Source organism: Hemicordylus capensis, chromosome 1 (assembly GCF_027244095.1).
Source record: "Hemicordylus capensis ecotype Gifberg chromosome 1, rHemCap1.1.pri, whole genome shotgun sequence".
Taxonomy (NCBI): domain Eukaryota; kingdom Metazoa; phylum Chordata; class Lepidosauria; order Squamata; family Cordylidae; genus Hemicordylus; species Hemicordylus capensis.
Genome location: NC_069657.1, coordinates 378,745,725 through 378,772,723, shown reverse-complemented (window position 1 = coordinate 378,772,723; position 26,999 = coordinate 378,745,725). Strand labels below are relative to the sequence as shown.

Here is a 26,999-nt window from a genome sequence, read left to right as displayed (position 1 = left end):
GAAGTAGTATGTGGGCCCTATCAAGGGAGACACATGCTCTCACCCTTTGAGGTAGTATGTAAACCTTAGTCTGTAAAGGCAACCTGTGCCTCATAGATTGCCATACTATTCAGCTCCCTACATCAGGGGGACTTCCACTCCTGCATAGCTCACCTACGCTGCCTGGACAGCCCACAGCCAATCTGCGCATCCTCAAGGTCTCCTGAGGACTACAACTGATGTGACCTGTAATTATTTACCTACAAGAAATGCCTTCAGATCAGCCCTCCAGAACTAACTTACCTCCCCCACTTTGTCTTCCCTCCTTTCCAACTGTCGCTCTTCTTTCCTTGCTTCCCAGAAAGGTCTCTCTCTGCCCCTTTTACTTGGTTTAGCAGCATACCTGTCTCAGCTTGCTCTCCTTGCCGCCCACTTCCTGCTCCCTCCATCTTTCTCTCCCTCTGCTTTTGGCTTATTAATGCATCAGAATGAGCACTGCTTTTCAGCTCATTCATTAAAAGACAGACTGTGTATCCGCTTCCCCTCCTTCCTCTGCTCATGCTTGAAGCTGACCCTTAACCAGAAGCCAGCTACAAAATGTGTTCATTCTGTGATGGGAACAGGGAGATAAGACAGACGGTTGCTAAGGAGACAGGGTTTTGCTAGCAGCCTTAAATAAAGATAATGAACTGGGTTTTAGTGAGTGAAAATGAATTCCAATTGCTAAGCATCAATTACAAACCACTCTGTACTCTGAAAACACTACACTGGGGAAGAAATTAATTGATTGATTTTGCTTGTGTACTTAATTGCTTAGATGTAACCATTTTGCCTTAATAACGCTTTTAAAGCTACAATCGTGTGTGATGTGTCTTCTCCCCCTTCCCTCCTGACTGCCCCATGACCTTAGAACTGAACCAGGGATAGCCTCTGCTGGCTTAAGTTGGGAGGGGCTGTGTGCTCCCTCTCTCCCTTGCAGGGAGGGGCACTGTAGCTTGCTCACACCACCACCAGGGCCTCGATAGAATCACTGGCAGGACCAATATTAAAACCCTCTAAGGCTTTTTGGAATCCTATTGGGTCCAGCAGCCATCTTGCATGGACCATCTTAATGGATCCTCAACCCCTGCAGGGCTGGGTTGTCGCTGTGAAACCAACCTTACCCATGGAAAACCCCCCTGATCCGAACAAAAGACCAAATCAAGTGTGTGGCCAGCAACGAAACTATTTGGGATAGGCCCATAGTTGTGATACATAGTTGTGAACTCCTGAGCCACACCAGATAAGTAAGTCTCACAATGGATATTGAAGTCCCCCAGCACTAAAAGTCTGGGTGACTCCAACACCAACTCCAAGACCAGCTCCATCAGCTCAGTTGGGGAGTCAGTTGGGCAGCGAGGTGGACGGTAAACCAACAACCTCTTTGTTTCATGTGAGTTTCAGCCCCTGCAGTCAGGTCGTTTGACTTATGCATTGCCTCAGGTCGTTTGACTTATGCATTGCCTCAGGATATGTTTCTAAGTACAAAAACCCATGCCCTGGCCACATGGCCTGGAGATCAGACTCTGGGTCAGATTTGGAATCTGACTCCACATGGATCTTTGCCTTGCTGGTTCTCAAGGGTTCGAGTTGTAGTGCTCTGCACCTCAAATTTTCTTCTTCCTGCTTTTCTGCTGCCCTCTCCCTGCAAGGAAGTCTACCTGCACACTCCAACCTGCAAGTGTAATAAACACACCGACGGATCAGGACTGGTAATACTAACTGCATATCCCTTTATATCTCCTTGCTCCCCACTTTAAATTTATATTTTGGTCCTTTCTCAAGCAAAGCCTTAAGCTGATTTAATTAATTCTGACCTTAAGCTTAAAAGCCTCTACGTGAGACCCTAGTAAATACGATTTTGTATTACCTCCTCATCTTGCCTACTTCCTGTACCCCAATAATCCCTAAATAAATCTGATTGCACCACATTTCCATCTCCTCCTCATTTTCCAGACCAAAACAAACAAATTTATTCTGTAATGAACTGTTCCATATAATCACAGTGATTCTCCACATTTGCCCCAAAAGCCTGATCTGAGTGTAGCCCACGCTGCGGAGCAGTCTCATTAATATGCTCTTTGCTCTTAAATTCTTTTGTACTAGTGGTGCTGGACTAGGACTGGGGAGATCCAAGTTCAAATCCCCATTCAGCCATGATACTTGCTGGGTGACTCTGGGCCAGTCACTTCTCTCTCTACCTAACCTACTTCACAGGGTTGTTGTGAGGAGAAACTTAAGTATGCAGTACATCACTATGGGCTCCTTGGAGGAAGAGCGGGATATAAAAAATGATTGTTAAAAAAAACTAGTGCAGGACTGCACAACTTTGGATCTCCTGCAAATATTGGACTATTTCCAACATCCCTGCATTAATGACCATGGTGGCTGGAGATGCTGGGATTTGTTAAGGGCCAAAGTTGTGCAGCCCTGCACTAGTGGTTCCCATGGTTCATACATTATGAAGGTTTTGGGTACAATGGATCCTGTTCAATAAGTGTACCATTCCACATCTATGATTCCTTTATCTTGAGTTTGTTGAATACAATTTGCATAACAACAACATTATGTCACAGTATCATTAGAATAAGGAAGACATCTGTTGTTAAATCATGCCTATGATCCAAATTCAGTCTTTGGCTTTCCTAGTACTACTTCAATTTTAAAGTCACATTATTCACATCCTCACAAAGATGTGTTTCCTATAAATTAGGAGAAAAGAATTAGATACTACAAGTGTTTGACCTTTTACAGTCGTCATCATAAAAGGTTTCATAACAGCATGCAAGAACAGCTCTTTTTCTTTTAACTGGTTATTTCAGTATCTCTTTGTTTGCTTGTATAATCATCCCTTGGGACAATCTGTACTGTTAAGAAACGTGTGGAAAACAGGAATCCTTTTTGTTGTTATTCAGTTATTAGTTTGAGCTCATATGAGAATCCTTTGGGGAAATATTCTGCATGCCATTAGCACTATTCTTAATGAGGGAAAGCATGAAGCTTCTTTAGTGCTCTGCCAGAATTGTTCTTTCAATTTAACAATAAAACAACAGCTTGGAGTGACCCCAAAAAAAGCATTTAACAATTACAAATGGCAAACAATATTCCCAAGCATCATACTTGTAGCACTTCTATTTATAGATTTACAGTTTAAATTGCACCAAACACAAACACTTCCCTGACTGTTGGACTTTTTCTCTCTCTACTTTTAAATGGACCCACTACTGATAACTCCATTAAAAAATTAAACCATTTTCCAAGGCAAGGCTGATATGAGCTCCCTTGAACTATTTTAAAGGGATGTATGGGGGAAGGGAAGGAGGAGGAGGATATTTTATTACTGGAATCAGGCAGGCTGGCGGATAACATTTTTAGGAAGTCTGAGGTTAATTAGGCAAGCTGCTTTTAGAATATGAACCCTGGATTTGTATTTTACTGTCTCAAGCCTACATGACTGATTTGAGAACATTTGCAAATTTGTGTTGTGTGTGTTTTGTTTTTTACAAAGCAATAACTTTTCCAGTTAAGAAATGGATCTAGGCCTTAAAAGAAACAGAATAGATTTTTAATATTGTGAAAGCTCAATGCTTAAACTATGAAAATCCTGCAGTGGTTTTATTGGATATTCAAATAATGGCAGAACCCTGCTGTTGATCCATCTCCAAAACGTTCTCTGGGAGATTAATCCTTAGAAGTTAATGACCTTCCTGATTTCTGGAATAAGATATTGACTGTGGCCATCAACATAGCTTCTCAGTGCCTTTGCCAACCTCTCCTTGGTTTTCTAAAGAGTTAAAGTAAACAACACAGAAAGGGTACCAACTAAAGTAGAGGTGGCAGAAAACTATGGAATATAGTGTAAAGCTTATTTTGTTGACAATGTCATGACAGAAAAGCAAAGGAAGATTTTTCATTGTTAGGCAACCCTGAATATTAAGTATAAGCTTCTGGTATTCATGTTAAGTGTCTTCATCATCTTAGTTCTTCCAAGGATCCATAAATTTAGGCCTGGCTCACTGCCAGCCATTATTTGTGGTCGCCACCAATCCCTTCCCTCAAATCCTTTTCGGGCACACAGGCAGAGGGTTAAGGAGAGAACTAGGTCTTCTGTCATTTTCACTGGAATATGAAGATTAAGGAACAGTAGGAGCTCTCTTCTACTGCTCAAAAGGGATTCCTCCTGTTTCTTACCTTTTCAAAAATGGTAGTGGATCTGAGATTTCTGGTAAGGATTGCTGTGTAGTGCTGGGTGTCCTGCTCGCCAGAGGGCTGGGGGCACTCATCACTGGCAAGCAGATTGGTAGATGCCTGGTTCTTACTATCCCTTCATATTTCTCCTCATCAATTTGTTTGCCTTTATTATACTAATCTGCTTTTAAACCTCATCACCATTTCTCAACTTTATATAATATTTTAATCTTTTTGCTTCGTATGCCTGAAACAATCTGGATAGCTTATTCTCTTCCTTTATTTAAGGAAATATTGAAAACTCGTCTATATCTACTTGTTTCTTATCCATGATCCTTTTGGTCTTCTTTTGATTTGACATTTAGCATATACTCTCTTCCCTCCTAAATTCCCCTTCCCTCTTGCATCAATTAGATTGTAAACTTGCACACTGAAGACAAAAGCATATATTTTAATTTCTTGCATAGTGGTAAATGATAAGCAATAAAAGATGGCAACACTACAGTTGCGCCTGCAGTGTCAACCAGTGGACCCGTTGGGTAGATAAATGGATTAAGTCCCAATCTTTCTTTGCAAAGATTGATTATTCCAACTTGATATATTTCTGAAACATTTTGCAGGTAAAATATTTCAGATATGAGCTATCCTAAAAGTCACAAATGAAAACAGAGTCAAAGGGTGGATATGTCAGTAGTACCATCTTGTCACAATTGCTTAGATCACTTTGTCACTTTCTCAGGTGTTGAAAAGTTGCTTGAGATATGTGCACAACACGACCCCACCAACCCTCGCCTTTCTTGGCTGATAAAAACATGTCAATAGAAATTGCAACAGGGCACCTTTTCAGTGGTAGATCCTGCCCCATGGAACTCCTTCCCTCAGGAGACCCACCCAGTTTCATCCTTGCTGGTATTTTGCTGGTTTATTAAGATATCTTTATTCCAGTTGCCATTCTCCCTCACCCCACTAGTTTTTATACTGACCTTCCTTTAACTGATTTTCATCTGGTCTGATGTTCTTCTAATTTTTAATTTTTTTATATTATGAATTTAGTTTTTCCTTGTAAACTGCTTCAAATTTGATAAGGCAGGATATAAATTTTTAAAATAAAATTGGTAGGGTTTCTGCTGGGCACCATAAATGCTTCTGGAGGGAACAGACAGATGCCAACATCTGTCAAGGAAGCAGATATCAGGCATATTCTTTTAAGAATTACATAGTTATTCGAACATCTAACATCTTCTCTTTCTTGGAGAAGGTGACTTCTGCTCCAGGAACACATGAGTGATACAGACTTCCATATGCTACAGTGTGGCTTTTGCCCAGTTTGGAGCAGATTATCTTCATCTAGAGTTCAACAAAGTAATATTACCTTGTTGATATGACTGGATTTCAAAACAGGTTTCAATACAACAGACCACTAGATCCATAGGAATAACTGAAGAAGCTTGTGGGGATTCCAGCTGTTTTATTACAACAGTTTTTCTCTTAGTCATCATAGCATTCATAGAAGGTAACTCTGTTTTACCACAGTGATGATTCTGTAGGATGCCCTAGAATTTTGTTCTCTCTCTCCCCAACTGTATGAAGCCAGTGGAAGGCATTGTGTGAAAGGCTGGCATTAGCAGTTATCAATATGTCAATGATACATTGTTGTTGTTTATTTTACCAGTTAAGAGACAGTGATCTTGATACTATACCAATGCATAACCAAGGGTCCAGCTAGATGAATAATGACACTAGCCTTAAAAAAAAGAGAGAGAGAGACCATTCCTATCTATAGACTTATAATGTGATGGACTGAATAGAAGAATAAGCCATCTGAAACTGAATCCAGATAGTACAGAGTTTATAGTGGCTGGACCATCACTTCCAAGTGGGTAGATGAATATATTGATTGCTTTTAACTAATGACATTCTTCTGAAACAAAAAATCTGTGAACAGTCATCCATGCCTTTCTAAACTCAAGAGCGTGCTTCAAATAGATATAATGCAATAGGCAGGGAGTAGGAATGAAAGGCCCATGCACATTTTATGTTCCTGTGGGCTAAATATGGGCTACATTAAATGCAGATACCTGGTTCCAAATACTCAGAGTCAAAATGTCTATTAAACAACAACAGAAAATACAAAAGAAACTGTTATCTCTATACTTAGTGTGCAAAGTGTGTGCACACGTAGAATTTTTGTGGTTCTCCCATCTGAACCACAAAACAGAGAAATACTGCTGAGCCACTTTGAATGCTCATATAAATCTCTTGTGGGCATGTACATTTCTCTTCTAGATCAAATCAGTGTCAGCAATCACAACTAGCACAAAGGTGGTGGCGATTGCTAGGGGTGTGCATGGAACAGGTTTTTGCAGCTCGGTTCCAATTTGAACCAAACCGGTGGTCCATACACTGAACAGTAGTTCAGTCCGTTGGATGGACTGTGCTTGTAAAAGGGAATTATGCTTTTTAAAAGCTTCTAAGGGTGGCCAGGGTGGGGAGGGTACAAGAGGGTGGTACGAAAGGCCCATGCTCCCCCCAGCAGTGTGGCCTGTGTGGCAGTGGAACAGTTCCAGCCTCCGCGCATGCACAGAGGCCATTTCCGTGACTTCCGTGCATGCACGGAGGAAGAAACCGTGCCACTGGCACGCAGGCAATGCTGTAGGGGTGCACCGGGGTTTAGAGGAGCTGCCGGCACCACCAGTAAGGTGCCCTCTCCCCCCCCCACCCCCACCGGTCACCCTTAGAAGCCTTTTAAAGCCTGGATTCCCATTTACAAGCATAGCCCGTCAAACTGGTCTGTAACGGATCAAGCCCAGTTCAAACTGGTCACCTTTTTCTTGCTGGTTCAGTTAAAGTTTGAAGCAGTCCTGCCCACCCCTAGTGACTGCTGGTTATCAAAGATGCGGGGGGGGGGGGTTTCTGGAAAATTTTCCCATTTAAATTTCCCTGTTGTTTGTGTAAATTTCAATTCATTCTCTACACCAAAAAAAAAAATTATACAAATTTTCCTGATGCCATAAATAGATTTTGTGTTATTTGACCTATTTATAGTTTTAAAAACCCACCTCCACCACACTGATTTCCCCTCACTGTGTATCAATATTTTTCATGTAGCCAAATAGAAATTTTAGAAATGAAAGTTTTTCAACATAAAAATGTTCCGCCTCACATCTAACCAACTGGAGATTAGTAGCATTAAGAACTTAAGATCTCTACAACAAGAGTCCAATTCAATGACTGTTTAAATCCCAGTCCCAAATAGGATCAAGGCATATTAGCCAATTATCCACTAGGAACATAATCAAAGATTGACTTTCATATAAGTAAAAGCAGACCTAACCAAGTTGTAACCGTCCCGTCACATAAGTCCTCTGAGTTTATCTGAATTTTGCTTCAGATGAATGCCTTATTTCTTGGACTTACCTGGAGAGATGGCTCTGTGGAACTGATACATATCTTCTCCCATCAATTCTTGTGCTACTTGCTTAATCTTCTGTCTCACAAAATCTAACTTGGTCTCAGATTCCATTAGTATTTCCTCTCCATTGGGAGCACTGTGATCACAGAAAACAAATCAAATTATAATTATAAAGTGTCAGCTGTGAAAACAGCAACACAGAAGCTAAATGTTCAATTAAGTTTAAGCATGTTGTAGATGGCTAGTTTGAAAATTTTAACTTCTAAATCACAAATTTAAATTAAATTTATACACAATTAAATTTTGTTTACCGCCTAGAAATGTACATATCTCAGTATAAAAATATGATAAATAAATAAATATGAGCATCTAAACCTTATTTATTTATCGTATTTCTATACATAAAGCCTATAACCCTAAACGCCTATCAATATTAAATATGAATATATATAACTAAGGAAGGCAAACAATTTGGGGCAGAGACTCAAGATCAATCTATATAATTAATTCTCTTAGCCGGTACGTGTCCAGGATTTGGCGGCAGAACTCTCACGACACTCTGTGAGAGTTCCGGCGGAGTGAGAAGGAGAGGGGCAAGAAAGTGCCGGCGGTGGCTGGCCAGAGGACGGGGGGGGGGGGGGGAGAGAAAAGCGGCAACAGGGAGGGAGAGAAAGGCGGCGGCGGGCACGCAAGAGAAAAGCGGTGGCGGGCAGCGGGGAGAGAAAGGCGGCAGCGGGCGGAGTGGAGGGAGAAAAAATCAGCGGCGGGGGCCCTTCTTGGCCACCCGCCAAGGCTCTGTGTGTGGGGAGGAGGGCTGAAGAGCGCGGGCCAGAGGGAAGGGGAAGAGAGGAGAGACTGGGGCAGGAGGAAGAGGGAGGGGGAAACAGCCGGCCCCAAAGCACCGTACAGATGCTCTGTGCGGGGTCGGCTAGTATAGATTAACTACTCCTGAACATTCCTTATCTACTCCACCCCTCACCATTATTGAGTGAACTACTCACTGGTGGTTCAAGGGGTCAAACGTTATTCTAAACAGTGCTTATGCACACAAGTATATAAGTTGAGACTGATAGTTATTTGAAATATTAATCCAAAATAAGTGGATTCCCCTTTACTAGAATGCACCTTGAACCAGTTCGATTAAACGGACCAGACAGTCAGTTCAACCAAACCAGTTTGTGGACCAGCAGTTCTCTTTTGATCCAAACTGCAAAAACCAGTCCATGCACACCCCTATTAATTATCAAAATATTAGGGCTCCTTGGAAGATTTTAAGAGCATAATGAGGCAAGGAATGATTAAAAACACTATAAAGCAAAGTGAGCTGATTGGCAGTTTTAAAAATATAGGAACGTAAGAAGCTGCTTTTTACTGAGTAAGACCTTTGGTCCATCTAGCTCAGAACTGTCTACCCAGACTGGCAGCAGCTTCTCCAAAGCTGCAGGCAGGAGTCTCTCTCAGCCCTATCTTGGAGATGCCAGGGAGGGAACTTGGGACCTTCTGCACGCAAGCATGTGGATGCTCTTTCCAGAGCGGCCCCATCCCCTAAGAGGGATAACCTACAGGGCTCATATGTAGTCTCCCATTAAAATGCAAACCAGGGCAGACCCTGCTTAGCAAAGGGGACAATTCATCCTTCCCCTGCTAAAGAACTACTAAATGCAACAGAACACAAGACCTCTACTATTGAAACACAAGGAGGGAAATATGGGCACAATATGGTGATATATCACAGAGTTCCACACAAGCTTTTATTTGTCTAGAATTTCAAAACTATCATCTGTTCAAATACATCACCAGTGACAATTGCATCAAAGAACTACTGTATTACAATCGCAGCGTTGTCCAGCGATGCTTGTAAGCAAGTCTAGACAGCAGTACTGTTAAAGCTGCCAACAGCTACCACTGTTCACAGCAGCACTGCCACCAGAACTGAGGTTAGAATGTCCGTGCAAAAGTAGGGGGGAAAGGTATCTCAGCAAAGCCTAGTATTTGCACAGATGTGCAGTTAATCAGGTAATTCTTTTATGAAGTAGGCTCTGACATCCACTCTTCCACTACACATCTCAAGGTTTGCTTGAAGAATCACAAGCCTCTCAAAGCACAAATCATAAGCACCTTTCTTATAAGGCTAGGTTACAACACCTGGGGCTATTTAGTTTAGAAAAAAGACGACTGCGGGAAAACATGATAGAGGTCTATAAAATCATGCATGGTGTGGAGAAAGTGGAGAGAGAGAAATTCTTCTCCCTCTCCCATAACACTAGAACCAGGGGTCATTCCATGAAATTGATTGCCAGGAAATCTAGGACCAGGAAACGGAAGTACTTTTTCACACAACGCATAATCAACTTGTGGAATTCTCTGCCACGAGATGTGATGACAGCCAACAACCTGGATGGCTTTAAGAGGGGTTTGGATAACTTCATGGAGGAGAGGTCTATTGATGGCTACTAGTCGGAGGGCTGTAGGCCACCTCCAGCCTCGGGGGCGGGGTGCCTCTGGGTACCAGTTGCAGGGGAGTAACAGCAGGAGAGAGGGCATGCCCTCAACTCCTGCCTGTGGCTTCCAGCAGCATCTGGTGGGCCACTGTGCAAAACGGGATGCTGGACTAGATGGGCCTTGGGCCTGATCCAGCAGGGCTGTTCTTATGTTCAAAGGGACACAGTGTTATGCTCCTCTCTCATTCGTCCCTTCCTGCAAAGCTAGAGGTTAAAGCGTCATGAAGCTGAGTTCCACAGAGGCAACTGTATAGAGCTGTCAGCCGTCATAATAGGAGCCCACTCAAGTTTCATAGGCCTTTGGCTTCCCTTGATATCACCCTTAAAGAAACACCCAGATGGTGCAAGTTCCTGGCTTTTCCCTTCTTTCACTGATCCAATTGCCCTCAGATTTGTAACAAGAGTACTGTCATCCAGCTTCATTTTTTCCTCAACTTTGTTATAATGAGTCTCCTCATAGCTGCAAGTCGTCTTCTTTTTTTTTTAAAGCAAATGAAACCAATTTATGGAGAGGTTATTTTGCCAGTTTCCTTTTCGTTCTTCCCCACCCCCAACCTGAAATAAGCCATTCTACTTGTGTAATAAATATAGCACTGTACTTGTACAGTAAAAACAGGAAACACTGCAAGACTAGGACAACCAGATGAAAAAGGAAATAGGAATCCTTAACCTTTAATAGTTGTGAAGAAGTGGAAAGTTCAGGAAGTGTTGATTTTCTCACCCCCGTATACTATTAAGTGGGGTTGGGCATTTTGATCATATCACACCAGCGTTTTGTCAGCTGCACTGGCTCCCAGTCCATTTCTGGGTCCAATTCAAAGTGCTGGTTTTAACCTTTAAAGCCCTAAATGGCTTGGGACAAGGTTACCTGAGAGAGTGGCTTGCCCCACATGTCCCGACTCTGACCTTAAGATCTTTTTCTGAAGCCCTGCTTCTAGTGCCCCTGCCAAACAAGGTGATGCAGGTGGCTGCTAGGGAGAGGGCCTTTTTGGTCGTGGCATCCCATTTATGGAATAGCCTCACCAGTGAGGCTCACCCGGCACTGTCACTTTGTTCTTTTAGATGCCAGGTGAAGAGCTCTCTGTTCACTCAGGCTTTCAAAAACTGATTTTTAATATATATTTTTTCAAGTTAAAAAAATATTTTGTATTGTTTTTTGTTTTGTCTGTTTTTTAATGTTGTGAGCCACCCAGAAAACAATTTGTTATGGGGTGGCTAACATATATAAAGTGTGTTTGTTTGTTTGTGCATTATTACCACCATCACCACCCTGCCCAAATTCTCTCTTTTATGCACTATTAAAAAGAACAGACGCCTTTTCATCCCATGTATCTGGTCACTCTGTACAAAGCATTTATCATGGAAGGGAGAGGAAAGGGGTAAAATACAGAGGAGCAAAACAGTCTACCATAAAAGTTGAACATTTAACATAGTCACTCACCTAGTAATCCTATGGAGGAAGAAAATGGTCCTTTTACTTTCAATAGTTATATCACGGCTAAGTTTCACGAGCCTCTCGTATTTATCATGTTTTGTATCAAGCTCCAGTTGAAATGCTAAATAGAGCAAAATGCAGATCATTCAAGCATATGCTGTAAATAACACAAAGGGACTTCCACAAGTTAAATCTTAAATTAGCAAATACCACAATACTTTTTAATAGATCAGTTGATATTTAAAATACTGAATATGAACTTTCAAGTCACACAAAAGTATTCTTCACACACAGATGTTTCAAAGCAAACAGTTTCTTTTGTGGAACCAATGAGACTACTGAGATCTTTCAGTTCTTATCTTAATACTGTAAAACAAACTATCAGCTTTGATTCATCTGACTTGTATCTATTTTGACTCTGAAATGTTTGTTTTTTCTTCACAATGCAAATCAGTTGCTGCTTCTTTTCTCCCTGATTGTTGTGAGGGTTCCGCTCTACAATACAACCGCAGATACGGAAACCATGAATATTGAATCATTGTGGCAATGGAGAATTGGGGGTTAGGTTCCTGGCTGGGGGGCGGGGGGGACATAGTTAAGATATCAAATGGGGGTGGGGGGTGGATGTGAGGAAAAGTTCCTACCACACACAGCTTCCCCAGAGTCCCATTGTGCACTAGAATGCCCCAAATTGGCCCCAAATCACCATTTTTCTCTTTTTTAAAAGTGGAGCCATTTTGAGGCTCCTAAATACAAAAGGGCAGCCAGAAATTACCTCCGTGGTCATTTCTGGCCACCCCTGACTGGTGGATACACAAGGTTGATGTGCTTTTCCCCTTCCCCCACCCCCGCGTATGCCACAGTCAAGTGTCCATTACTTGACTGCAGATACACGAATCCGCAGATGTTGAATCTGCAAATATCGAGGTCCTCCTGTATATAGTTCTAAACCCTCAATGTGAATCAAGCAATAAGCAGAGAGTCTGCAGTCACATTTACTATCACAGTAGCCATAACTGCAGAAATGGTCACCGACTGCTTCCATGACAGCCCATGCACCCTACTCCATGATAGGGATGGCATGGAGAAAGAGCAGTCAGTTTGCCTCTGTGAACCAGTCCTCAGGCCTGCAAATAATTACTTACACTTAAAAGACAAAATTACAGCTGAAGAAGAATTACAGTTGTCATTTTCTTCTCTTCTATTACCATGAGGAAAATTGTCATGCTTTCTTTTTCTGAAACCACCTGTTCCTATAAAGATAAGAGACAATAAGTGAGAATTAAATTATCAAATTGTAATGTATATCTCAGAGAACCTTGGCTGGCATTGGTGCAAGCAAAAAATGTGCTTTCTACCAACCCTGATTCTCCCCTGCAAGAGGAGGAATGGGTAGGGTAATGACAGCCTGCTGAGCATCAGAGGCATTTCAATCACCTCTAAAAGCCCAGCACAATTGTAGGGGCAAACCTCTGCCTTCCTCTCCAGCTTTAAGCTAGGTAGGGGATACAGGAGTCAGGGTTAGCACAGAGAGACTCAGTGTTCGCTCTGAGGGATTCCTCTTGCCGATCTCCAGACTTGCATTGAAACAGAAGATAACACTCAGCATCAGTGAGCACATCTGTGGACTCTTATCAAAGATAACAATATGTTTTAAAAGTTGTGTGGTCACACCTACAACCGAGGTCAATAGTGCATTCATGAAGCTAAAAATCCAGCCTCAGTACCATTAATTTAAACACTGAATTCAGCCAAGTGGCTTGAAAACAGGGGGCCTCACAGTGTTCTAACTAAAATCAACATAATCTTAGAAGTGGTCTGTGTGTCTAACAGGCCATGTGGCTATAAAAGTTTGTTACAGTTATAACTTATCAGTCATAACAAATATGTATCTAGTACCTTTTACTGGGATATCAATCTGAATACAAGATCCTACACACATTATTTCAATGAGGCTTATTCCAAATTAAGTGTGCATATGAGAGCAGCTTGAGGCTATAATGCTGTGCACAGTTACTTGAGAGCAAGTCTCTCTGGATTTTAGTACACTTTCTAATGCTGCTGTCAAGGGTTCTGTCCTTCCATAAGCTAAGAGAAACCTAAGGGCTTCTCCACACATTTTTAAAAACTTATATTCAACAACCAGTCCAGAGCTAGCAGCATAAAATCGCTTCCTTTCCCCATAGAAAGACAGTCTGTTCTCTCTCTCTCTCACACACACCCACCCACCCCTAGATAAATGCCCCCATACTAGTTGTACAGTAAAGTTGAACCCCCTTGTACATTAAGAGGTTGAACAGCTAGCAAAAAGATAATAAAGTATAACCTTACAAATAGACATTTGTAAATTGCTAGCAGAACAAATGAATATCTTTAGTGATCTTCAAACTAGGACAAAAGTAGTCCAGAGTAAATGTGATGTCCTGGGCAGCACAGAATCATTGAGAAGAGTTTGTCTTCTGGACACTCAAGGAAAAGACAATTCATCCACCAGTTAGTGATTGCTATAGCAAAGAACGGGTTCAATGGATCATGGAATACCATGAACTCTTATTGGACAATGGGACATAAATGGTAACAAATCAGCATGACTGCCCCTTTCTATGGCCTTGCCATTTTGTGAACTTAAAATAAACAGACTTTAAAGTAAAGTTGTGCCGCTGAGTCGGTGTCAAATCCTGGCGTCCATAGAGCCATGTGGTTTTCTTTGGTAGAATACAGGAAGGGTTTATCATTGCCATCTCCCACACAAAATAACAAGCTGCATGCTGAGAGAATGTTATCCTGCAACAAAAGTGTGATGTCTGCACCATTTGCAACAAATGGGCAACAAATGCACACAGCTGCAACCTATCATATAGAAAGGCCACAATCCAGGTGCTGATGTTAATTTATTCTTTCAAATGGTAACACACAGAAATATCGGCGTGGGTGCCTTACTCTCCATGGGCTTTTGGCCCAGTTTTCTCCTATGCTGTATATGTCTCTCAACCAAGAACACCATTTATGCATCTGGTGAAGAGATGAGCTCTAGTCTGTTATAGTTTTTGTCACAATAAATCTATTGGCCTTTAAACTTCTACAAGGCCTATTTGTGGCACTTTAGCACTTGAAATTATGAAACAAAACTCACATTGCTCAAGTGCCCTATTTAAATGAGTCAACATTTAGAAAAATGAGGCCCACTAAAGGAACCACTACATACCACTGACCCTTTTATCTATGAGGCTGAGGACAGCTGCAGTGGTCAACCAAGGGATGGGGGGGAATCTACTCACCAGTTCTGGTAGAGAGGACAAAGGGAAAGAGTGTTTGGGGCAGGTATCCCTTCTTTTAAGGGCGAGCTTATTATTTCACCACAAGGTTGTAGGAAGACAGCAGGAACAGTAAGGCTGCCACTTTCCCCCTAGCAGAATCCCGAGCACTTACTTTAACAGCTACCACTGTCTCCCCTCACTGCACTTTCTGGGCTCGAAAGAGCTTTTACCTCCTGCATGTCACGCAGTTACTAAAGGCCCAGGGCCTCTAAGAGTCAAGATTCAGGCGGGAGGTGGAAGTCACGTTAGCAAAACCTCTTTGATACTCTACCTTCCCGACACTCGTTTGGGGATGAAACATGGTGAGGGAAAATTAGAGAAACAGCAGTAACAGCAATAAAATCAAGCAGGAAGCCGGGAGGCGGTGGGAAGACTAACGTCAAGATAAACTTCACTTAAGATAGCCAAGAGTTCCCTCCCCTTCCTCTGTTATTTCCCTTGTGCCGATACCTAGATCGTAAGCCCCCTCGGGGCAGGGACCTGTGCTCCCAATCTTTGTAAAAGCACCATGCATGTGCATGGTGCGATATTAAGAACAACAACAATGGACTGGGGAGCAGCGGAAGGGGCCGCCGGCCTCCTGTCTTTCCCCTCTCTCCCCCTGCCATCCCTGTTCCCGCCCTGCAGCCACCTTCTTTGCCGCTCATGCTGCCGGCGCTCCAGTCGCTACCGGGGGAGGCAACGGCAACGACCCCGCCCCTGCCGAACTCAACGAGCGCCACGCGCAGCCAACGCCAAACGTCACCAGCTCCCGCCCGGCTAAGCTGCGCTTCAATGCGGCTCACACCGCCCCTCTTTGGTCACCACCAGGCTAGTCAGGCCCCGACCCCTGCGTCTTCGGTGTCCAGCACAAGTTCCTGACAGCAGAATGTGACGTTAGGATGCCAAGTACTTCTGCGTTGGCTTTGATGTCCTCCCTAGCCACAGCAAAGAAAGGGGTCGCCCTTGGTGAATATTTAGCTACCTCTGTGGCTAGGGGGGAATTATTGACTTTCCGAAAAAGGCACAGTGCAGTGAGCTATTTCCCGTGTGTTCTACTTCTCCAAGACCTCCGACAAAGCATGATGGGAAATGTAGTTCACCTCTGGAAACGACTTAAACAGCTAAGCTCATAAGGAAATCACATGGAAACCTCAACTCAACAGTTAGGCGAGAAGTGTGTCTTATTCACCATCTCTCTATGGTTTGACTGCTCTTTAGACCATTAGCGATAGAACTCCAGAAGATTAACCGTGTTAGTCTGTTACAGCAAGCAACCACAAAACATATTCTAGCATCTTGAAGACTAAACCTATTGTGGTGGTGTCAGCTTTCACAGGCGACAGTCCAATATCAGATTAGTGAACTATAAATCTTAGCTGACAGACTGACATTTCTGAGTAAAGCTGGTATAAGTTTGTACCATTTATTTATTTATCTATTACATTTTATATCCTGCTCTTCCTCCAAGGAGACCAGAGCAGCGTACTAAATACTTAGGTTTCTCCTCACAACAACCCTGTTAAGTAGGTTAGGCTGAGAGAGAAGTGACTGGCCCAGAGTCACCCAGCAAGTATCATGGCTGAATGGGGATTTGAACCTGGGTCTCCCCGGTCCTAGTCCAGCACTCTAACCACTACACCATGCTGGCTCTTTTGCATTTCATGGCCCACTCCTTTGACCCCACTGTTCATTTACCCACTCCCCACCCCAATAAAAGCCATCTGTGTACATATCAGTCAACTCAGGATAAAGCGGCCTCTAATCCACAAACGTCTATGCCACAGTAATTATGTCAGTTTTTAAGGTACTACAAGATCCTATTTTATGTTAGCAATAAAACAAGAGGAAGCTCATCACGACTGTGGACTTAGAAGCTCAAAGTTCCCCTGGTTCAGTTCCACCAACCTCAGAAAGTTTCCTTTTCAAAATGGTGGCTGACCCTGACATCTGTTAAGTTTGTTAAAACATCCACCACTTTTTAAAATGTTTCCACCTTATGATATCTTGATCTTCTCAATAAGCAACTCAAATGAATTGACTGAACAGAGGTCCCATTAAGGCTAGTCTAGTCTTTCAAGTCCTTTGCCCAGTGCCTTTTACCACTTCTCTGAAGCTTTGTGATTCTGATCAAGTGCTATGGCACAAACAGTTATTGCACCTCTGCAGATAAAGATAGAGCTAATGCCTGGCAAGTGAGGAGGAATTGGCTAGTTGTGCACTCACACACATAGCCCAATCCTCTACATCACAGGTTCCCACCCTTGGTCTTCCAGAAGTTAAACTACAATCCCCATCATCCCCAGTCACAAATATTGTGGCTGGAGATGAAGGGAGTTGTAGTTCAGCAACATCTGAAGGACCATAGGTTGGGAACCCCTGCTCTACATATATCAAATATCACTCCTAGTTCTGCCTTTTGAAAATTAAATTCTTTAACTGAAGTTGTCAGGACTGGAACCCAAGACCTTAGACATGCAGCAAAGCTCTATGCTCAGATATAATTCCATATATGTGCAAGTTGCAGCTGACATGTCCAATGTCTAAAAAAATCACCATTGTTTCAGCATATGATGCTCAAGACTAAAGTAGTTCATAATGTTGTGGCTTCCTGACTCTCAATCTTGCTTCTAAGTTTTCTTCTTCTTGCCATAGAAACACAGGAAGCTGCCTTATACCAAGTCAGACCATTGGTCCATCTAGCGCAGTATTATCTGCTGAGACTGGCAGTGGCTTCTCCAAGGTTGCAGGCAGAAGTCTCTCTCAGTCCTATCTTGAAAATGCCACGGAGGGAACTTGCAACCTTCTGCATGCAAGTATTCAGATGCTCTTCCCAGAGCCTTCCCATCCCCTAAGGGGAATATCTTACAGTACTCCATTCGAATGCAAACCAGGGTGGACCCTACTTAGCAAAGGGAACATTTCGTGCTTGCTACCACAAGACCAGCTCTCACCACAAAACCAGGGATGCTGCTATTAAGTACTGGAATGAAATGGGGTGTGACGGGAAATAGTCTGTTCCCCACCCCCCACCCCAGTCTATCCTTCTCTACTTGTTTTCCTACATTATGCTGAGTCCTCCTCAGGTCTGTCCTGAAATAACTCCCCATATAGGAATGTCTGGAATAAGTTCAAACAGGAAATTAACCATAATCAAATTTCATTAGCAAATCAAGGAGATAGATATAGATGTAGATAAAGATAGCAACTTCCCAGGAATTTAAGATTTGTATCCAGAACTTCCAGTCCCTAAAAGCTGTTTAGAGACAAGAACCAGCTTTTGAAAATCTGGCAATCTGAAAATCCCTATGGGTCACCTCACATGGTGAAGAAGGAAGATATGGTTTCTCTTGCTTTGCTGATGGTTAAATTTTCTTCTGTCCCTGATAGAGCTGCCAACTCTTTTTTTTTTTTAATGTGCCCTCAACTTCAACCTGCTATGCAGAGATTAAGAAGGTGAACTCTTCTCATCAGTTTATTTCCACAGAAGGAAAAAGCTTCACCAGCTAGATTTATTTTAGTCAGGCTTCTTTTAAAGGCACCGTAAAAAATTAAATAAAAGTTGGCAATCTTATCAGGAACAGAAGATAATTTAACAGCTCTTTCTGCCATATGTCACTCCTGGATTTTTGCTTGCCTCAGGCTAGGAAGGAGACAGGGCAAGCTCTAGACCAAATGGTGCCACATGAGAGGAATTTATTTGTTTAATATTTAGTCAATGTGTCCTTCATTTGTTTAGCCCTCGAATACCTTTGTAGCCCCTTTGAGGACTCTGATGCAAGATCTATATGAATGTTTTACTCCTGTCATATATGATTGCTAATTTGCATACACAGATCTATAAGTTTGCATTTATTCATACCAGGTATAAACAAATTTGTTTCCTCTAGTCTTACAGGAACTTTTAAATAATTGAAATGCTTGGCATTCCCTCCATCCCAAGTCCAGTTACCCAGGTGGTTGTCAGAGCTGCTGCCACTAAATACAGCCCTGGAAGGAAGGTTCAGTCATAAAGACCAGAGGAAAAATATAAGATGCTCCTTATTACCCCAAGCAGAAGCAAATTTAAAAGTACAGGAAGAATTCCCCAGTTGCAGTCTAAAAACCTACAACCTGAAGAAAGTTACATACATTGTTATTTGGCACCAAACATAATTGTTCAAAATGTTTTGAACAGATAAATATATCTGTCACTTCCACCCACCCACCTATCTGGCTTGTCAGGTTACACTTGCGGTGCTTGACTCAGCTGCTTTGCATCATTTCCTCAAGGACATTCCCAAATTTCCCAGTTTATGAAAACTGACAATGATAGTTTCCAACAAGATAGCAGGTAAATAGCAGCATAATAGTTCTAGACATGTTTTGCATGTAGGTTAATTGTACAGTTTTAAATCCTTCATCTACTAAAGGAATTCACACTCTAGAGTACCAATCTGGTGGAAAAAAGTGGAATTTTGTGACAGATATGGTTTAAGCTAGGCTTTCAGAGTTGGAAGAAATTGGGTTTAGCTAATGCTATTTATTAGAAAACAAATATCTTCTATTTCCTATGAACATTTTAGACTTATCTTTATCCAGTCTCCCAAACAGAAACAAAAGTGGCTATATGTTTGTACCTCTCCTCTTATATTCCCTTTGACACCCTCTATCCAAATTTATTTCCTGTTGGCCATGAAGATTATCCCTTTCTGTTACTCATCCCATACCTTATGTTCTCTGTGCTTAAATCTCCATCCACATGCTTATTCTCTCTTCTATGAAACTCATCTTTTAAACAAAGCCTTAGCTGATCACCAGACCTAAACATAACTTCCTCTGCTCCTCCCCATTGCCATTTGACTCTCTCCTCTACTCCTTACACTTGTGGTGAATCCCTAACTTCAGCCTCTCTTGTCTTTCTGTTGTAGTCTGTGGTGTCATGTGTAACTTCTGTGCAATGCCTGGCATGCCTTTGGAGCAAAATAAATATCTTGTTGTAAACTGCCCAGAGACCTAAGTTTTGGGCGGTATAAAAATACGTTAGTCAGTTAAATAAATAAATAAATAAATAAATAAATAAATAAATAAATTTAGTTTGGAATGCTAAACAAAAACATCAGCTCAATGTGTGACAACAGTCAAATAGGCAAATGCATCATTGGAGATTATTAGGAGAGTGACTGAAAATAAGCAGCAACTATCATGCCATTATATAAATCTATTCTGTGATTATAATTAGAACACTAGATAAAATTCTGATTGTCATGTCTCAAAAAAGGCATTGCTGGCCTGAAAAAGTGCTGCGCAAAAGGCAAACCAGGGCCAAACTACATGCTACATTAAGCTTGTCCTATCTCGGCCCTCTTAATGGAATAGTTTTAGTGGCCACTTGAAAATCTAGCAGTCCTAGAGACGTGTACCACACAGTTTGCCTCTTGTTAAATAACAACTGTTGAAGTGACATTTTTACCTGGAAGGATTGATTTCAGAAGATTTGCATAATACTTGATAAAACAACTATCTCAATAACAATGAAAAGATCAGACAAAGGGACAATTAATCCTGCAAAAATAAGCAAGAGGAATGTGTTTGATCCCATCAACTGATAATTTAGTAGTAAATATTGATTGATTGATTGATTGATTAAGTGCAGTCAAGTCGGTGTCAGCTGTTAGTGACCACATAGTAGGGATGTGCATTTTGTTTCGGATACAAAACGTTTTGTGCACAAAACAGGCCATTCCGGCTGTTTTGTAGCCAAAACAAAACACCCAATGCTCAAAACAGAAAATTTTGTAGCCAAAACAAAACGTCCCTACTTCGGATACAAAATGTTTTGTTGTTTCGGCTGTTTTGGAACTCCATTTTGCAATCACAAAAAGTCTTTCTCCTTCAGTCTCCATTTTGAGTTTTGACATCTGTTTGAATTTCCAGCCCTTCCAGCCCGCAGACTGGCCAGCGAAAGCATGGGCTGATCTGCTGGCAATTGCCGCTTTATTCCTTTTAAGCAAATTTAAGGGTAAATTTTACCCTCATTGGCTAGTGGGGCAGTGTGCATTTACCCTCACTGACAAGTGGGGCAGTGTGCATTTCATTGTTGTTTCACTGTTGTGTGTAGATTAATTGCATTTCAGGTGGGGCGGATGTGGATGTGCATGACCTTTGGAAATCTGGCTGATATTTTCCAAAGATCTGCTGTTGTTGATGTGTGATGTTGATGTTATTTGGGGTGGATTCAAGGCAGAAAGCGGGCTTTGGGGGCAGAAGAGTGGTTCAGGTGGTAGTGCCCCAATGGGTGCCTGCTGCCACACAGATTCCAAAGGAATTGGGGAAAGGGCTGATTTTTAAAGAATTTCTGAAGTTGACATGTCTTTGGGGCAGATTTGGGGCAGAAAGGGGGCCTGAGGGGCAAAACAGTGGGTTGGGTGGCAGTGCTCCAAAGGGTGCCTGCCACTTGCCCTATTCCAAAGGGCTGATTTCTTAGGAATTGTCAAAGGTTACGCTTCTTTAAGGTCCACCCCCCCAGGGAATAAAGGAGGTTTGAGAAGACCCATAACTCCACCTGGGGGGCACTGGGGTAGCCGGGAGCGAGTGGTGGTGTAGTGCACATAGGGTGCCAACCACCCCCATGGGTTGCTAACCCATAGGGTGCTGGGTTTTGTTGTCTCTGAGGTGTTCTGAGTGTAGATTCTCTGGTAGCATATGAGATTTTCAACGACAAACCATGAATCCATTCTCATATGCTACCAGAGAATCTTAATCTACACTCAAAACATCTCAGAAACAACAGAACCCAGTATCCACCATAGGTGGTTGGCACCCTATGTGCTCTACACCACCACTCACTCTGGGCCACCTTGGTGCCCCCCAAGTGCAGTTATGGGGCAGGAATTATGGAGGTCCATCATTCCCTATGGGGAAGAACTTTACAGACACGCAAACTCCATTGCATCTTTAAAAATCAGCCCTCTGCCCAATTCCTTTGAAATAATTCTGGCAGCTTCCTTGCCCCCACTGGGCACTACCACCCACCCTACTCTGCTCTGGGCCACCCCTTTCCCCCCAATATGAACCTATACTTTTGCTGAAACCTCCATTCTTCCCTATGGGAAAAATCCTATACTTCAAAAATTCACCAAAAATCAACCCTTTGCCCAATTCCTCTGAAATTTGGGTGGTAGTTTCCACCCATTGGGCACTACCACCACCACCCACTAGTTTTCCCCCAGGGCCATTTTTAAAAAATCCAAAACATTTCAGATTCGGATTTTGCAATTTTGAACAAAGAACAAAATTGGGGTGTTTTGGATTGGCTGATCTCGAACAAAGAACAAAATGGGGGTGTTTTGGATTCAGGCCAAAAACAAAACAGGGGAAAAAACCGCACAACCCTACGTACATAGATAGAGTCTCTCCAGGATGACCAGTCTTCAACTTGGCCTTTAAGGTCTTGCAGTGGTGTATTCATTGCTGTCGCAATCAAGTCCATCCACCTTGCTGCTGGTCGTCCTCTTCTTCTCTTTCCTTCAACTTTTTCCAGCATTATGGACTTCTCAAGGGAGCTGGATCTTCGCATTATGTGTCCAAAGTATGATAGTTTGAGCCTGGTCAGATACAGCAGTAAATATAGAACGGGATATATCTCTCAGGTTCAGATCCGTCAGATTGAGCTGTGATGGATAGTTCACCAGTTTGGTTTTGGTTTTTAAGAACAAAAAAATGACCCTTAAAAAAAAAAAAAAGTTAGAAGTGAGAATTCTAAAGCATTGTTCTTAGCACACCAGTAACCTCTTCTGGCCATTAGAGGCATGAGGAATTATATTAATAGGTCTCTCTTGGTCAGTTAAGAGTTAGGGATGTGCATGGAACCATTAGGCACTCCATTCTAGGAGCGCAGAACCAGTCCCGGCAACCAGCATTCAAACCTGTTTGGAGGGCGGGGGGTTGCTTTATATGACAGGGAAGGCACTGCCTACCTACCAGCCCCTGCCACACTGCTTTCCCCCTGCCAGCGCTCTTCCAAAAAGCGGGCACGCGGGGCTGCAGCATGCCTCCTTGCAACCAGGATCAGCGTTGCCACGCTAACGGCCAATGCACTTGTGCAAGCGCATCAGCCATTTGCATGGCGACACTGGTCCAGCCTGCAAGGAGGCACGCTGGAACTCCATGGGCCCGCTTTTTGGAAGTGTGCCGGGGAGGGCAGGAAGTGGCAGGGAAGGGGCGGGCAGGTAGGCATTGCTTTTCCTGCCATTTAAAGCAACCGTCCCCCCTGGAATGCACGGACCCTGTTCCGTGCACAACCCTATTAAGAGTCAGAATTGTTCAGTTGTTGAAGGCTAGTGCTTGTTTGCATATGTTGTTCAATGGCTCTCTCTCTCAGTAAGTGATGTTTTAGTTTCTTAAAACAGCTTTATTTATTTTGTTGTTTTACTCAACCTAATGTCTCCAGATAATTTCTTAGGCTGAACTTCTTTACCACCAGAGCAATGCATACTCTGCTGTGTGGGGGTTTTAATGTTTCTCCTCACACCCCTCAACAAAATATACAGGTAGAAATCTGTCAACATCTATGGGAAGGTTAATTGTTATTGGTTTATTCTACATTAAACCCTCCTCTGCCCCTAGTACTCCCACCAACAACACATACAAACATTGTGGTACTCTGCTAATGATGCCAGTCATCAGAAGATGATGAAATAGCCACTTAAGAAACAGAAGGCACTTAAGAAATTCAGCCTTCATCATTTCCCTATATGCAGAGCTTAGAGCTAGTTTGGTTGGACTTGGAGAAGTGGGTTCAAATTCTGCTCAGTCGTAAAGCTCCTCACTGGCTAACCTTGGGCTAGGCACTCTCTCTCCACCTAACTTATCCCACAAGGTTGTTGTGAGGATAAAAGGGGAAGAGAGACTCTGAGCACCATGAAGAAAGCATGAGATAATATGCAATAAATACATCCATCCATATGTGTAGGACCTCTGTACCTTTAAAAGCTGCAAGACAGACAAATTCCATAGATGAAGCATTTCCCACCATTGCATCTTTATGTTAGGAAAAACTGAGCCTTTTGAAGCAACTCTGATGTGAATTATGTGTCACATTTTTATCAGTGAGTCCTTGTATATGGATGTCTTATTTTTCCTGGGTGTAACTGGAGCTCAACACAACATTCAGTTTTGTTAAAGCAAGAGTTGCTCATCAAACAAGTGAGTGCATCAAGGTGTCCCCCCCCCCCAATTTTCTTCCAGTAGCAGTGGGGCGGGGGGGAGTGTAAAAGCAAGAAAGTATTTCTATCCTTTCTTTGCAGTAACTTGAATTTTTTTTCATTATTATTATTATTATTATTATTATTATTATTATTATTATTATTATTATTAATTCTACCATAGGGTCCACAGAAATCACCATCAGCCAATTACAAAAAGCAACTTTACTGGGAACAGCCTATATTCTGCGATGATATCTATAATAACAACAGCAACAATACTGATAATAAAATTCAGCCATCCCAGGTCCTTGGGAAGGACTCGATGTCTGGATAAAACAAACCAGTCAATAACACCTGTCTGACTGTGTAAACAAGAAATAATAATTAATAATATAAAGAGAAAGAGAAAACATGGTCAGAGCAGCAACCTTATAGGAGGAAGTGAGAGACAGAAGCTAATGATTAAACAAATGTATGCAAAAAACAAGTCAGAGGAGGGGTTGGCATTCTATTACTGTTTTTTCACAAGGTGAACCATCAACATGTTGATATGCTGAGTCATGGTGATGCAACTGCATTAAGTAAACATCACAATGCAAAGAAAGTCATGTTATGATCACTTTGCACCTCTCTGAAAAACACTTTACTGCTGAAGTTATTTTACATTTTTTGAAACTGTAAGCATTCTGTGATATACAGTCACCTGGAATCAGATTTGGGAAAGTACAAATCTGTTGATCCTGTGGTATTTGAAAATAACCTAGCAAGAAAATAATTTCCAATTGTAGTTGCATTCAATAATGTACTCCCCTTCCAAAACAGTACTTCCTCAGGCTTGTCTAGATCAAAATCTAAATCACTGTGCCTCTGTCACTCTGGGTGTGGGCCAAACAGATGTCTTCCCTCCATGGTTGCTAGGTTTCATTTATTTCTTTTTAAAGATCTGTATTATCATGGTGAGATCCTTTAAAAGATCTTTATTCTCACCATGGACAATATACAAAATTCAGTGATTAAAAAAAAAAATCAAAACAAAGTGTCAGCCAAAATTGTGGTTAAAACTGTTATAGCCAACTAATCAGAGCAGCAATAAAATATATAGACAAGTAGTTCCCAATTTCTTGTGGCTGGGGATGATGGGAGTTGTAGTTCAGAAACATCTTGAGGGCCCCCCCCCCGCCCCACTAATATAGACAGTAGTAAACAATATCGGCTGGGCCCAGTTACCTTCTTAAGCAGGACCAGCTCCAGACTTGAGGGGCCCTTGGCAAGATGCCATATTCTGGTGGGTCCCCTAAGGAGGGGGACTGACTGGTGGTGGCAGCAGTGTTCATCTCAGCAGCTATGCTTTTCCACGATGCTCCCAGCATAGCACGGTTTCAGGGCACTGTGGGAACAAAAATGGCAGCCAGCAGCAGCCAAACCCCATATTTCCCAGGGAGTTTAAGGAAAGGTGTCAGCAGAGGTCAATAGGGGACCCTGCTGGAGCCCCAGCAGTTGTCCAAGGGTGACACCTGCCGATGCCTGAATACACACAGTGATGGAGGGTAACAGGGTAAGCATTCCACAATGCTGGTGCCACCAAGAAGACTCTGCTCCTAATAGCTCACCAAAACTCATTCAGCAAAGGCACCTAGAACAGCTCTATTATTGAAAAGGACACAAGGCACATACAGATAGCACTTAAATTGCTACTGCTGACACAATTCTCTCCGCTACTGCTGCCATTAATGCTAATGAAGGCATTGATCCTTTTGCTAGGACAGGGCAAATGGTCATCAAGTGGGAGAGGGGCTAAGATTCAGAAACCTCGGCTCCCTGTGAGGGAAAAGACTGCCTCTCTAATCTGAGGTCTTTGTTGGGCATTGCAGAGCTCATCATGGAGGCCAGGCTGAAAGGATCCAGCTTTGTGAACCATGACTAACAATCCAGATATCTTTGTGGGAAACACCAAGCTGATCAACAAGATCTACCAGCTCTCAGTACTCAACAAATTATGCCGTATGTCATATGTCACTTCATATGTGCAGTGCAGTGGGCTTTTGGAGCTGAGAAGAACCACAATTAACATTCTCCAGAGCAACACTATGGGCCACTACTGTACTTTCTACATGCTAGAACATCTCCTTCATTTGCCCCCAAGCTACTGAAACATTGACTTTTCCAGATACCTCACTGTTTCTAGACCATGCTGATCATGCTTTTGATAATGCCTTTGTGCAGGAGGTACTGGGCAAGAAATTTTCCAAGGACGTCAAGAAAGAACTGGACAACAGCCGTGTTAGAACTGGGGTGATTCTCAAGAGTTGCCATTGGCAGTTTGACAATGTTGAGTAGGTCTTCAAAGCTGTGGAATTGCTCTGTGGTCCTGGTGGAAAACATCAAACAGAACTTTCTGATCTCAGACCAGCTAGCCAGGGATTATGTGACCATTGTATTCTTTGCAGCAGTTACTTAAAGATGTTTAAAAAGAAGCAGTACCTGACATTTGAAGATCTTGCATATTGTGCTGAGTACATGATTCAAAACTGAACTTTGGGGGCAGTGCAGGGGTGTAACAATAATAGGGCAAGGGGAGACAGTTGTCTGGGGGCCCACTGCCTTGCAGGCCCCCCCCAGAGGTAAGTCACATGACTGACTCCCCCAGCCACACACCCGCCCGGGCTTCCTTCAGTTGTATTCATTCTCTGAAACTGTTACCACTATTCAGCCTCATTTAAGATTTCTTTACTTCATGAGCTGAGCTTCGGGGGGGGGGGCATTTTAAAATCTTATCTGTGGGCCCACTCCAACCTTGGTACACACATATGATAGGATCATCAACCCTGACAAAGAATTCTTGCAGGGTCTGAAGGAGTTAAACATTCTGATTGTTGGCTGTCACTGTCAGATGATATAAGGTGGTTGTATGAGTGTTAAAAGCACTAAAGTTGACATCAGGTATGACAAAAAATAATGATT

General features: G+C 42.5%; 1 protein-coding gene and 1 pseudogene across 2 annotated transcripts in view; one reads left to right on the top strand and one right to left on the bottom strand.

The window, feature by feature from the left end:
- The window catches only part of TSNAX (translin associated factor X), a 32,179-nt gene extending 16,368 nt beyond the window's left edge, over nt 1–15,811 (bottom strand). The window contains exons 1-4 of one of the 2 annotated variants that reach the window (XM_053298766.1): nt 15,503–15,811; nt 12,700–12,807; nt 11,561–11,675; nt 7,624–7,754 (exon numbers count right to left, since the gene is read on the bottom strand). In XM_053298766.1, coding sequence (XP_053154741.1) covers nt 7,624–7,754; nt 11,561–11,675; nt 12,700–12,807; nt 15,503–15,518 — 370 coding nt within the window. In that variant the 5' untranslated portion in view covers nt 15,519–15,811. Of the gene's footprint in view, nt 1–7,623; nt 7,755–11,560; nt 11,676–12,699; nt 12,808–15,321; nt 15,466–15,502 lie in introns of those variants that run through there. The other variant, XM_053298758.1, reaches the window with a different exon arrangement.
- On the top strand, nt 15,558–26,515 carry LOC128345994 (acidic fibroblast growth factor intracellular-binding protein-like; annotated as a pseudogene).
- Nucleotides 26,516–26,999: the final 484 nt, after the last annotated feature.